Source organism: Delphinus delphis, chromosome 7 (assembly GCF_949987515.2).
Source record: "Delphinus delphis chromosome 7, mDelDel1.2, whole genome shotgun sequence".
NCBI lineage: Eukaryota > Metazoa > Chordata > Mammalia > Artiodactyla > Delphinidae > Delphinus > Delphinus delphis.
The window spans coordinates 32,616,672-32,628,977 of NC_082689.1; the positions used below are offsets into that span (position 1 = coordinate 32,616,672).

At 34.5% G+C, this 12,306-nt stretch overlaps 1 protein-coding gene across 5 annotated transcripts in view; it reads right to left on the bottom strand.

Moving 5' to 3' along the window:
* NBEAL1 (neurobeachin like 1) overlaps positions 1-12,306 on the bottom strand; it is a 177,663-nt gene that overhangs the window by 9,734 nt on the left and 155,623 nt on the right. For 4 of the 5 annotated variants that reach the window (XM_060016264.1, XM_060016263.1, XM_060016266.1 and 1 more), the window contains 8 exons: positions 12,024-12,113; positions 10,058-10,167; positions 9,450-9,622; positions 8,054-8,148; positions 4,665-4,781; positions 4,143-4,304; positions 3,041-3,189; positions 1,155-1,290 (listed from right to left, as the gene is read on the bottom strand). In XM_060016264.1, the coding sequence (XP_059872247.1) occupies positions 1,155-1,290; positions 3,041-3,189; positions 4,143-4,304; positions 4,665-4,781; positions 8,054-8,148; positions 9,450-9,622; positions 10,058-10,167; positions 12,024-12,113 (1,032 nt within the window). The remainder of the gene's footprint in view (positions 1-1,154; positions 1,291-3,040; positions 3,190-4,142; positions 4,305-4,664; positions 4,782-8,053; positions 8,149-9,449; positions 9,623-10,057; positions 10,168-12,023; positions 12,114-12,306) is intronic. The other variant, XM_060016265.1, reaches the window with a different exon arrangement.

Genomic DNA, 12,306 nt, shown 5'->3' on the forward strand with positions numbered 1-12,306 from the left:
TTGAATTTGTCACAATACTGCTTCTGTTTTATGTTTTGTTTTTTGGCCAGGAGGCACATGGGATCTTAGTTCCCCGACCAGGGATCGAACCCACACCCCTACACTGGAAGGCGAAGTCTTAACCACTGGACCACCAGGGAAGTCCCAATCACTTTAATTTAATAAGACCTCTCTTGTTAAAATAATATCCTGAAAAAGAGTATAAGGACTAACAAAACCTTAAAATATTTATTTAAAAAAAGGTTCCTATGATCTGTAATAGATTTATTGTAACTACTGACAGTATGTTATTCAGTAATGTCTTCTCTTGAAATAACCCGTACAGAGGTCATTTTAGATTTCTCAGAAAAGACCAATGATACCAATAAAAATTTATAATGCTTAAATATGAGTCTGTGTAACAAAATAAATTTTCTAGAAGAATCACTAGATTACTTGGAGTATAGCCACTAAGTTTTCATAGGAACAGTGTTACATTTATATCTGAATATTCAGTAATTAATAAACCACTGGCAAATAAATTTATAGGAACTACAGGAAATTCATTGAGAATTAGCACATTTATATGGGGATATTTGTAGTTCCAAGTTAAAAAAAAATGATGCTTTTACAAAAGTACAACTGACATACAATCATGCTGAATAGTTGTTGAAATTAAAGTTAAGTATATAGTTTGGGGAATTTCCTGGCAGTCCAGTGGTTAGGACTCAGTGCTTTCACTGCCTGGGCCCGGGTTTGATCCCTGGTCAGGGAACTAAGATCCCGCAAGCTGCGCAGCGTGGGCAAATTAACAAAATAATAATAATAAGGTAAGTAGTTTTGTTGTTTGAGTCTATATTTCATTTTTTACAAATGCTTTTATGTATTAAAAATTCAAGTATGTGGTCTAAAATCTAGATTTGGAAAAACAGAATAAAAGAACTTTCTTCTTCATATAGAGTTATAAACTGTTAAATGTGTGATTTCAATAATATCATAATATAAACATCACTCTTGAATACTAGTTTTATCCCCTTTCATTTACTGTAGTTTGAAAAATCAACTTTGTTTTTCAATTTGCTTATCCATAATGGAGACTTCTGATTCAGCTGGAATAAAGAACCGAAGGAATCCCCAACAGTACGGGAAACTAAATTCTTGATGCTAGGTTTTACCTCAGCTGGCTTGCCAACACCCACGACAATCAATTTGCCATCTTCTAATCCTACAAGAATATGGCTATATTCTTTGGTTACATAAACACAGTGGATAGGCGATCGCATGGCTAATGGGTTGATGCTGAGATTCAAACTAGAAGAGAAATAAAAAACACACACATAATTACATGGATATACAATGGATTCACAGAATTTTATACCTGAAAGATAACTTAATGATCATCTAATTCTGCATTCTAATTTTACAGATGTGGGAACTTAGGTTCAGAAAACCTGAGTGACACAAAGGCCCACATTTATAGCATTAGTTAAAATACTTAACAGATTTTTTTTTTCTATTTCCAACATCTGTTTGCCTTCTAACCATATATATGTGCTCTCACGAAACGATTTTCACCTTGTTGATTAATGAGCAAAAGTTGGATAAAAAGGGCGAAAGCTCAAAAAGTGTGTGTTGGTGGGGGATAAGGTAAATAAAATTGGTATATTTGCTTTGTCTTAAAAGATGTAATATACAATATAAAATATTTTAAAATATAATATGGTATAAAATATAACACCCCATTATGAAAAATGCTCACAGCTTTTATGATTAGAGAATGAAGAATCTTAGGATGTACATACTATGGTCTAGACTAACCTGCCAGAAGATCCCATTAATTTTTTTCTAATTTGGGATTCTCCTAACAATACCCTAAGATTAGGGTTGTAATACAAAATATTGGAAAGACGTTACTGAAATGTGGACTCAATGCTCTACCACATGAGAAAGAATGACAAAAATGAGAAGGAAAATACAAAAACAGGGAAGCGATGTTGGTACAGAAGTGATTCTGATATGAATGTAATAAGAGAACACTCTGGATCAGGAAATGATTCAGAAAAAAGGGCTTTGGGAGGGGCCAAGATACTTTGAGGAGTATAAATATGTCATAGTAAGTTTTTTAAATGAGAAGAAAAGAAAAAAATGTATCTGGGCATGCAGGGAATAACAATGCTTTGTGTATATAAGTTGGTAAACATGAAGAATACCAAACTTAAAAACATATCCATTTTTCAAACATCTTTTCCTTCACTGGGTGAAGTAACAAAAGACTCCTCACCGATTTTAAACACAGACATACAAAATCAAGAACAGATGTGCTAGCCTTAAAAATACTTTATTTTAGCACAATTAAAAAAATGTTTTTAAACCTAACTTTAGTTTCTAAAAATTCAAACTATAATTGTACAAATTTCCAAATCCATAATCCAGGCTTGGCACTATGAAAAAAATTTTTTCTGGCTACTTAAAAAAAATTGTTTTAATTGTGGTAAAATGTACACAACATAAAATTTTCTGCATTTTAAAAATGTACATCTATATTTCATTACCAACCCAGAAATACTTCATCTTCCCCAATTTTTTTCATAGTTGCCAAAAAAGACATGTTCATAATAAATGATGAACAAAAAGATTAGAAATCTGGGCTTCCCTGGTGGCGCAGTGGTTGAGAATCTGCCTGCTAATGCAGGGGACACGGGTTCAAGCCCTGATCTGGGAGGATCCCACATGCCGCGGAGCGACTAGGCCTGTGAGCCACAACTACTGAGACTGCGCGTCTGCAGCCTGTGCTCCGCAACAAGAGAGGCCACGATAGTGAGAGGCCCACACACCGCGATCAAGAGTGGCCCCTGCTTGCCACAACTAGAGGAAGCCCTCGCACAGAAATGAAGACCCAACACGGCAAAAATAAATAAATAAATTAATAAACTCCTACCCCCAACATCAAAAAAAAAAAAAAAAAAAGATTAGAAATCTTAGTTTACAGATTTTACTCTCTCTGGGCTGAAAATACTACCATCTTTTCCGAAGTGATACTTTAATAATTCTTATTATTTACCTGTGGAGATCTCTTATGGACAGGAATCCTTGTAAGCTGCCTGTGACAATGTGCTCTCCAATTACACATATATCTGATACTTGTTCCTTCAGGACTTGAGACCGTAGATACTTGCCATTTACAGAAAACAAATGCAATGCATTCTTATCCTGCAAAGATTAGTTGAAGAAAATTTAATGATCTCAAATTAAAACTATGACTATCACAGAATGATGACTGGGTTTAAAATTTTGGAATAAACAAATGGTTATACTTAAAGAGAAAGTAGGTAGAAATATTGTTAAAGTGATTTCAATCAGATTGCTAAGTAAATAAATATTAAACAAGTACTCCTCTTCTTTAATAGAATTAAAAATCTCATCCCTCCAAAAGAATTAAAACTCTCATCCAACAAAACCCACATTCTTAAAACAAAACTAAAGAAGTTCTCTGGGCTTCCCTGGTGGCGCAGTGGTTGAGAGTCTGCCTGCCAATGCAGGAGACACAGGTTCGAGCCCTGGTCTGGGAAGATCCCACATGCCGCGGAGCAACTGGGCCCGTGAGCCACAATTACTCAGCCTGCGCGTCTGGAGCCTATGCTCCGCAACAAGAGAGGCCGCGATAGTGAGAGGCCTGCGCACCGCGATGAAGAGTGGCCCCCGCTTGCCACAACTAGAGAAAGCCCTCGCACAGAAACAAAGACCCAACACAGCCATAAATAAATAAATAAAATTAAAAACAAAAAAAAAAGTTCTCTTAATTTTTTAAAAAGCTTTATCACCGGAAGGAAATAAACATAAAATTCACAGTTAGTTTATTTATACCCTGTCTTGTGCAAAAAGAATTTAATTCAGTTGTAATTTCCACCTGAGCTTATGAAGTCCCACATAATCAGAAATTATTTTTGAAGTCATATAGGGCTATAGAAAGCCCTAAAACAAAATCAAACATGAGGCTAATATTGTGATAGGGAATGAACAAATTGAATGATGAATGGAAAACATCCTTTTCAAAATATGGTGTTCTTTCCTTCTTCAGAATGCCTCCTCATATGTACACAATGTGGGAAGGAGAAGACAGGCTTACAGATAGTCTAGCCCTACTGCATGAAACTGTTATATACCTTGAGGGTGGTACTTTCTTCAATGCTGGAGTAGATGACAATATGTCCTTCCCAAGATATAGCCAAATTGGGAATGGTCAAGAGCAGAGAACTCTCACAAGGTGGTCGTAAAGTCCGCATATACTGACCTTTCTGAATGGTATGTATAATCACAGTGCCATCCTACACACAGAAAATATTAGAAAATGAGAAAAGAAAAGAAGAACAAAAAGAAGAAAAGAAACTGAGCAAGAGAAAGAAATATGGTAAAGGAACTAAGAAAATGATTATTCTACCAAGGACACATGTACCTTAGGAAAAATTCCAATCTTGAAATTTCAAGTCTTAACTACTAAGACCAGTAAAATCCCCAAATAGAATCTAGTCTCTTTTTTTCTGTATTTTTCTACTTTTGCAAAGTTCAAGGCAAACACAGTATAAAATTTCTATGCTTTTACCAATTCTTCTAGAAAAAAAGTTAAATATAAATATTGCCTCTGAATTTGTATAAAGAAATCAGTATTTTTAAAGGTGAAATCTTACCCTCGATCCTGACACTGCCATGTCTAGCTCAGTGCTGATGCCAACACTCAATACCTCATCAGTGTGTCCGTACAGAATCTGAAACGGTTTAGATGCTAGGCCCACAGGAACACCTCCCTAATATAAAAACAGAATAGCAAAGGTAATTTTCTTGTATGCTATTTTCTTTAAAAAGGTTTATACTGTATTTAAACCGTCTAATCACAAACTGATATTGCAACTAGTTCTTACCACTAAGTCTACTCATACAAGTACTCATTCTTGGGTTTTTCCTTGGATTCTCAAATTATTCTCAATCTTTTCAAGCTCAAAAACTTAATCTGAAGAATTTCAAAGTTGATTGATTTGGATTAGTTTTAACAGGTATATTATTTGCCCTTTTCATCTACAGAATTATTCTTCCTTTACTTGGAAGAAACTTCTTCTATTACATCTCTGAATACTTTCTCTTTTTCATTTATTGGAGTCCTTATTTCAAGGACATCAATTATCTTTATGCTGACTTGTCTCTGATTTCTATAGCTATCATTCTTTTTCTAATTGCTTTAATCCTTTTGTTTTTTCATTTCTATTCACTTTACTTTAAGTCTTTCTTCCATGCTAATAATTTGATTTTCAGTCACATCAAATTTGTTCCTTGATGCTTCTGCATTGGGTTTATCTATAATTGTAACAGTATTGGTTTTAGTCTCAGCTTGATTCTTCTGCAATCTCCCTTTTCATCTTATTATGCTAGTTTATAATTTCATCTTTGAGGTCCTATTTTATTGAATGATATTCTTATTATATTCTTCTAATAGCACAATTTATTGCAGGGAATCTGCACTTGTTTCCTTCATCTGTTTTTAGTGTGCTTTGTTTGATACAGTACTTTCTATGATACATAATGATAGAATGTTTGAGTAGTTTCCATGGTATTTGGTTTATGATTATCATAGATAAATGCCCAGATCTTCTACGAGCATTATACAATGTAAATGAATTCTCCCTGACACTCTATTACTTGGGTCACATTTGTCTTCCTCTAAGAGTATCAGTCTGAGTGCTTAGTCCACTCTATCTAACTTTTAAATATTAAGTAATTCCTATATTATTTAATCAATTCAAGTTACAGAGGAAGATGGACTCTTCTCAAATTCATTTTATAAAGGTTGCATATCTTAATACTAAACATGCAAAGACAAAATAAAAACAGATTTATTTCACTTATAAGTAAAGAAATAACTAAAGTACTAGCAAATAAAATCCTGCAGTAAAATATAACTATATCTCATGAATTATATGGGCTTATTATAGAAATTCAAGGATGGTTCAAACCTAGGACACTTCTCAACATAATACATTACATTAAGAAAAAGTAAAACTATAAATTAAAAAAGAAAGAGAAACTGGGAAAATAGCTGTAAAGAACATTATTAGGACTACTGACAAAATTAGAACCTGGACTGCGGATTAGATAATGGTATTGTATAAATGTTAAGTATTTCAGTTTTGATAACTGCACTGTGGCTATGTATAAGAATGTTCTTAGAAAAAACACTGAAGTGTTTAGGGGTAAAGGAACATAGAGTTTCCAACTTTTAGAATATTCAGAAAAAAAAAGATACTGAGAAAAAGATTGGGAGAGAATGCTAAGACAAATGGCAAAAATGTGCTACCTTTGTATCTTTTCTGTAAATTGAAATTTTATTAAAACTAAAAGCCTACCAAAAAAAAAAAAAAAGGAAGGAAGATAACTACTGAAATAAAATAAATTTTAAAAAACCTAGTGAAACCTAACAGCAAACAGTATACTAAATGGCACAATAATGAAGGTAATTTCATCAAAATCAGACATGAGACACGGAGGCTCACTATAATTTTCTTGCTTTATTATATTTGCTAATAATGTATGAGGGTAAGAAAATGAAATAATTAGTATATTGGAAAAGATAAAGAAAATCACTATTTTTTCAGATCACATTAATGTATATTACCTTGTCTTCAGAAAATCCAAGAAATACTAATAATTATGAGAGCTAGATAAGAGGATTTGGTAAACTGATTAGATATAAGATAACTGTATAGAAATCAATAGCTTTTTTTTTTTTACTAGCAATAGTTACAAATAAAAATGATTTAAAAATCCCACTGAAACAGTCATAAAAATAGGATAATTAAAAGTAAATATAACAAAATACAGGATCTAAATGGAAAAAAATTATTAAAAAATATTATCAGGGCTTCCCTGGTGGTGCAGTGGTTGAGAGTCCGCCTGCCAATGCAGGGGACACGGGTTCGTGCCCCGGTCCGGGAAGATCCCACATGCTGCAGAGCAGCTGGGCCCGTGAGCCACGGCCGCTGAGCCTGTGCGTCTGGAGCCTGTGCTCCGCAACGGGAGAGGCCACAATAGTGAGAGGCCCGCGTACCGAAAAAAAAAAAAAAAAAAAATCAAAAGACATTGAAAAAAGACCTGAAACAAATATGGAAAGACATTTCCTATTTTTGGATAGGAATAACTATAAACATGTCAATCCATACCAAATAAATATATAAATATGATTTCATTAAGACTAAAATGAAGTTTTCTTAGGAGGATATAGTTGAAGTATTTTTAAAGTTCATACAGAAGAATAAATATTCATATAAGAACAGCTGTGGTTAATAAAGGAAACACAGTGAGAGGGGATTTGCCTTACCAAATATTAAACTACTAAAGTAAAAATATTTTGGTGTTGACACAGAAATAGATAAATGTAAAAGAATGGGGAATACAGAAAAAGATCCAATTTAGTAGGTAATCGTTTATGCTGGCATAAATGACTTTCTACATAATTATATATCTAATATTAAATATTCTGTATTACAAAATATAGAAATGGATTAAAGATTGAAATTTTAAAAAATAAAACAAGAAAAGTGTTACAAGAACTATTTTAGATGATATTTTTATAAACTTGGAGTGAGAAAACGCCTGTTTACTTTTCTAAGCAAGGTAGAAAATCCAGAAGCCATAAAGAAAAAAGACACTTCCTTGCACCAACATTATCATGAGAGTACACAATAAGGTTGATGAAAATTCTAAATCTATAATTTCTAGTAGTTCCACCTGAAAGGAAAATAGGAATATTATCATGTTAACAGAGAAAAGAAAAATAATTGTTTTCCTAAAAGAAGTTAATAAGGAGCTATCTTTGGAAGGTAATATGAGATAAGGTCATGAATCAAACAATAAACCTAGGGGAAAAAGTGGTGATTAAGACAGAACAGAATGAGGGGTAAAAGGAGGCAAAGGAGCTCAAATAATCATTCAATGTAAGAGAAAAATTCAGTATTCTATTAGAACATCTCAATAGTATTCCCAGGGTGAATCTCTGATCCAAACCAAGAGTATTTAAATGAGTGACTACCTGTTGGGTTATCTGCCATACCATACATGTAGTATCTCTGGAACCAGAAATCAAATGTATTCCACAGTAATCTGTAGCCAAACAAGTCACAATATCTGTAAGAAAAAGGAATGTAAAAAAATGAAATGGCATAGTTTGGCTAGAACAGAATCATAAGGGCAATTTTAGGTCATGTTCAAACTATTACTAAATTAGTTGTTCTAGCAGGGAGAAATGTAGGAATGGCATTGGAAAAGCACTGGGAAAGACTGACATAAAAAAGGAGCAGCACTAAAATCATGTAGGAGAGCTTTCTTTGAGGCCACCCTTCTTTGATGGTGAAGAGTAGACATGAGGCAAGGGAATGCCTGTCAAAAATATTGGCAGGAGATTAGGTAGCTTTTAAATGGATCCTCACTTAATTTTGATATGCTTCTCTGCTCCCTTACTCTCTTATCCCCATTCACCTTCTATTCCCCCTGGAACTGCAATCCTATAGAATATGTGTCCGTAGCCAAAATAGTACATATTACACTGTAAATTCACAACATAAAATACATTTTTCCTAAACTGTAAAAACCTGAGCTAAGTGACACCTTGGGAGTCACTGGCGCAGAATTAGTAACAGACTCCATTCCCCTTCCCTAATGGTTTTATTAGGAAAAAATCTACTCAATGTTTTATTCTTACATTGAAAAGACTGAGACACTAAGAACACCAGGTTAGGGACTTCCCTGGTGGTCCAGTGGTTAAGAATCCGGCTTTCAATGTTGGGGACCTGGGTTCGATCCCTGGTCGGGGAACTAGGATACCACATGCCGCGGGGCAACTAAGCCCATGTGCAGCAACTAGAGAGCCCACACACTCTGGAGCCCGCGCGCCACAACTACAGAGAAGCCTGCGCGCCACAATGAAGAGCCCGCGTGCTGCAACAAAAGATCCCATGTGCTGCAACTAAGACCCAACACAGCCCAAAATAAATAAGTAGATAGATAGATAGATAGATAAAGGTTAAAAAAAAAAAAGGAAGCATCTGGTTAAACTATATTCAACAATTTTACCTCTCTCATGCTTTACTACTAAAGAATAGGACAGTTGATTTCTTATTCAACTATGACAGATTTTTTTTTACCATTTTTTCATAAAATTCTAATTCTAGCAACCAATTTTTTCAGACTTAGCCTAGCATCTTTCAGATACTATGAAGCTGTATTTAATTTATATAGTGCTTAGTATAACCAAAATACATTAGACACTCTTAAAGAAAGAATATAATATTCATAACATAACTCTATTAAAAAGTTCACTTAGCTTCAAAGGTAAAATTTATGCTTTTTATAAGGAGTATGTACTACTATTATGGTTAGGAAAAAAAACAGAAAAAATTTTTTACAGGGAAAAAAAAGTTAATGCTTACCCATATGTCTGATATTGTGTGAAACAATTTTGCCTTTTGTAAGTGACATCACTTGAATGCTATTATCCCAGTGTCCAGCACTAAAAAGCAACTTTGCATCATGTGATACTATAAATAGCTTAGAAGTGATCTCCAGCCCTGGAGCAAAAGGTCCATTCATACTACGCTGAGTTCTGTAAACACAATTAAATATTAGACTCTTCTTTAAAAGATCACTTAGACCGATATGAACTATTTTTTTAATCTCTCCAAAAAGAAATAAAAAATAAGTCTGTTCAACTGTTCATTTTGAAATGTCTACTGATAAGTGATAAATACATTCATAAACTACATTAATCTTATTCATTAAACAAAAATACATGTAACAAAATAGTCTCAAGGGTTAAGTGTAAAGAGGTTGAGATTGGTGAAGGTGTGGAAAAGATTTAAATCTTGACTTTCAAAGCCAATTTAGTAAGACTGTCAATTCTGTTAACAGCCTCAAAGTAGACAAGATAAGGGTATGCCAGGATCAGGAAAGCTGGAAGTTGGAAAGTTTAATCTATTTGCTTTTCCTGGCAATAAGGTACTAGCTGTACCTGTTTTGCTTTAAATGTTCACTTACTTACTTTGGATTTGTCACAGTTTGATCCCTGATGAATGTAAAGTAATTAGAAATGTTTCTGTCGTAAGGCAGCCATCCATGGGTTCCAATAACGTAATTCATGCTTACTGTTATCTGGAAAAGAAACACATGAAGACAAACATTAAATGAAAATTAAAGAAAATGACATAGAATAACCAAATGCTCACATGATGTTAGCATTTGTCACTTAGGGAGTAGTGTGGGATTGTGTACTTAAAACATGAGACTCATTAAGAAAGTCTTAAAATAATTCAAATGGTTAAACAGCTCATTGTTATCCTACTGCAAGAAAAGCTGTCCCAATGTATCTTTCTTTAGTATAAGATTATTTTCCTCAAAATTTCTCAAAGTTTACTAGCATCTATTAGTTGGCAGTCAGAAGAAATTAAGGATCAAGTCTTACCATAAAAATAAGACACCTATCATTTAGAACATAAATCATAAATAGATCTTATGAAGAATTATTAAGAAGGTCTCCCTTTATTAGGGACAGTAACAGTGAATATTTGCATTAAAAAATGGAAAGTTTTATTCTCCCTTGATAAAAGTAACAGATTACCAAAAAAAAAATTCAGATAATTTAAAAATATACAGGTATTAAAACTGAAAAATCACAAGAATTCTGCCACTCAAGAGTACTTATTATTTTTGTATATCTTTCTAGATGTTTTTTCGATGCAAACACACAATATGGATAATTAGAAAAATAGGTTTAACTCTGGAATTTCTACTTTTCACTGTGCTATGCTCAATTTTTATCATTTCTAAGTGACAGAATTAGAATAAGACAGACCTAGGTTTGGTCCATTTGCCAGGGTCCCTTCCTTGCTAGCTCTGTGACTTTGAGCAAGTTACTTCTGAGTTTTAATTCCTCATCTGAGGAAGGGAAATAATAATTGTGCCTATCTCACAGGATTGTTAGGTGGATTAAATGACGAAATTCAAGTACTCACTAATATGTCCTGCATGTGGACGGACCTTTATCAATTCTGTATTATATCTCATTTTCATTATTCTCACTGCTTATGATAAATTTTAACATCTAGTAAGAAGTTACATCACAATTTTCTTGTACAAAATTTCCTGGTATTTTCACATATTTATTATTCCAAATAAATTTTAGAATTACAGAACTAGGACTTCCCTCGTGGCGCAGTGGTTAAGAATCCGCCTGCCAATGAAGGGGACACGGGTTCGAGCCCTGGTCCAGGAAGATCCCACGTGCCACGGAGCAACTAAGCCCGTGCGCCACAACTACTGAGCCCACGTGCCACAACTACTGAAGCCTGCACACCTAGAGCCCGTGCTCCGCAACAAGAGAAGCCACCGCAGTGAGAAGCCTGTGCACCACAACAAAGAGTAGCCCCCGCTCACTGCAACTAGAGAAAGCCCGCGCACAGCAATCAAGACCCAATGCAGCCATAAATAAATAAATTTATTTTTAAAAAAAAGGATTATAGAACTACTTAAAAGCTCTGTAAATAAGAGATACTTTTTTTTTTGGGGGGGGGGCGGTACGCGGGCCTCTAACTGTTGTGGCCTCTCCCGTAGCGGAGCACAGGCTCGGGACATGCAGGCTCAGCAGCCATGGCCCACGGGTCCAGCCGCTCCGCGGCATGTGGGATCCTCCCAGACCAGGGCCACCAGGGAAGCCCCTAAAAGATACATTTTTATACTTGGTCAAATTAATTCTATTTTAAAATTTTCTCTCTTTTTTTATTTGGCCGTGCTGTGCAGCATGTGGGATCTTCGTTCCCCCACCAGGCTACCAGGGATCGAACTCAGGCCCCCTGCAGTGGAAGTGTGGAGCCCTAACCACTGGACCTCCAGGGAATTCCCTTACCTATGCTTTTAAAAAAGACTTATAAAATTTTTTTATTTTCTCAATTTTTTTCATAAGTTGTAATGGATATAGACATGGCAGTGTGAAAAGGTATAAATCAACTTACCAGTAACTCAGGACTGCCTTGTGAAATAAAAGAACGAGACTGATTTTTGGGGACAATGGCCTTTATTAGTGGAATACCATCACTAATTCCCTATAAAATAAAGGACAGAGGTTTAGTGGCTGGTTCTACTATCTTTATTAGGTAAAAATTATTGAAAACTTCTATTTCTTTAAAGATAAACCCTGAGATACAGCCTTGTACTCTATCAAAACATATCATCACTTAATTTTAAACATACGAGAGGAATTATATACCATGTTTGAATGGCAGACTTGAAAGTTCT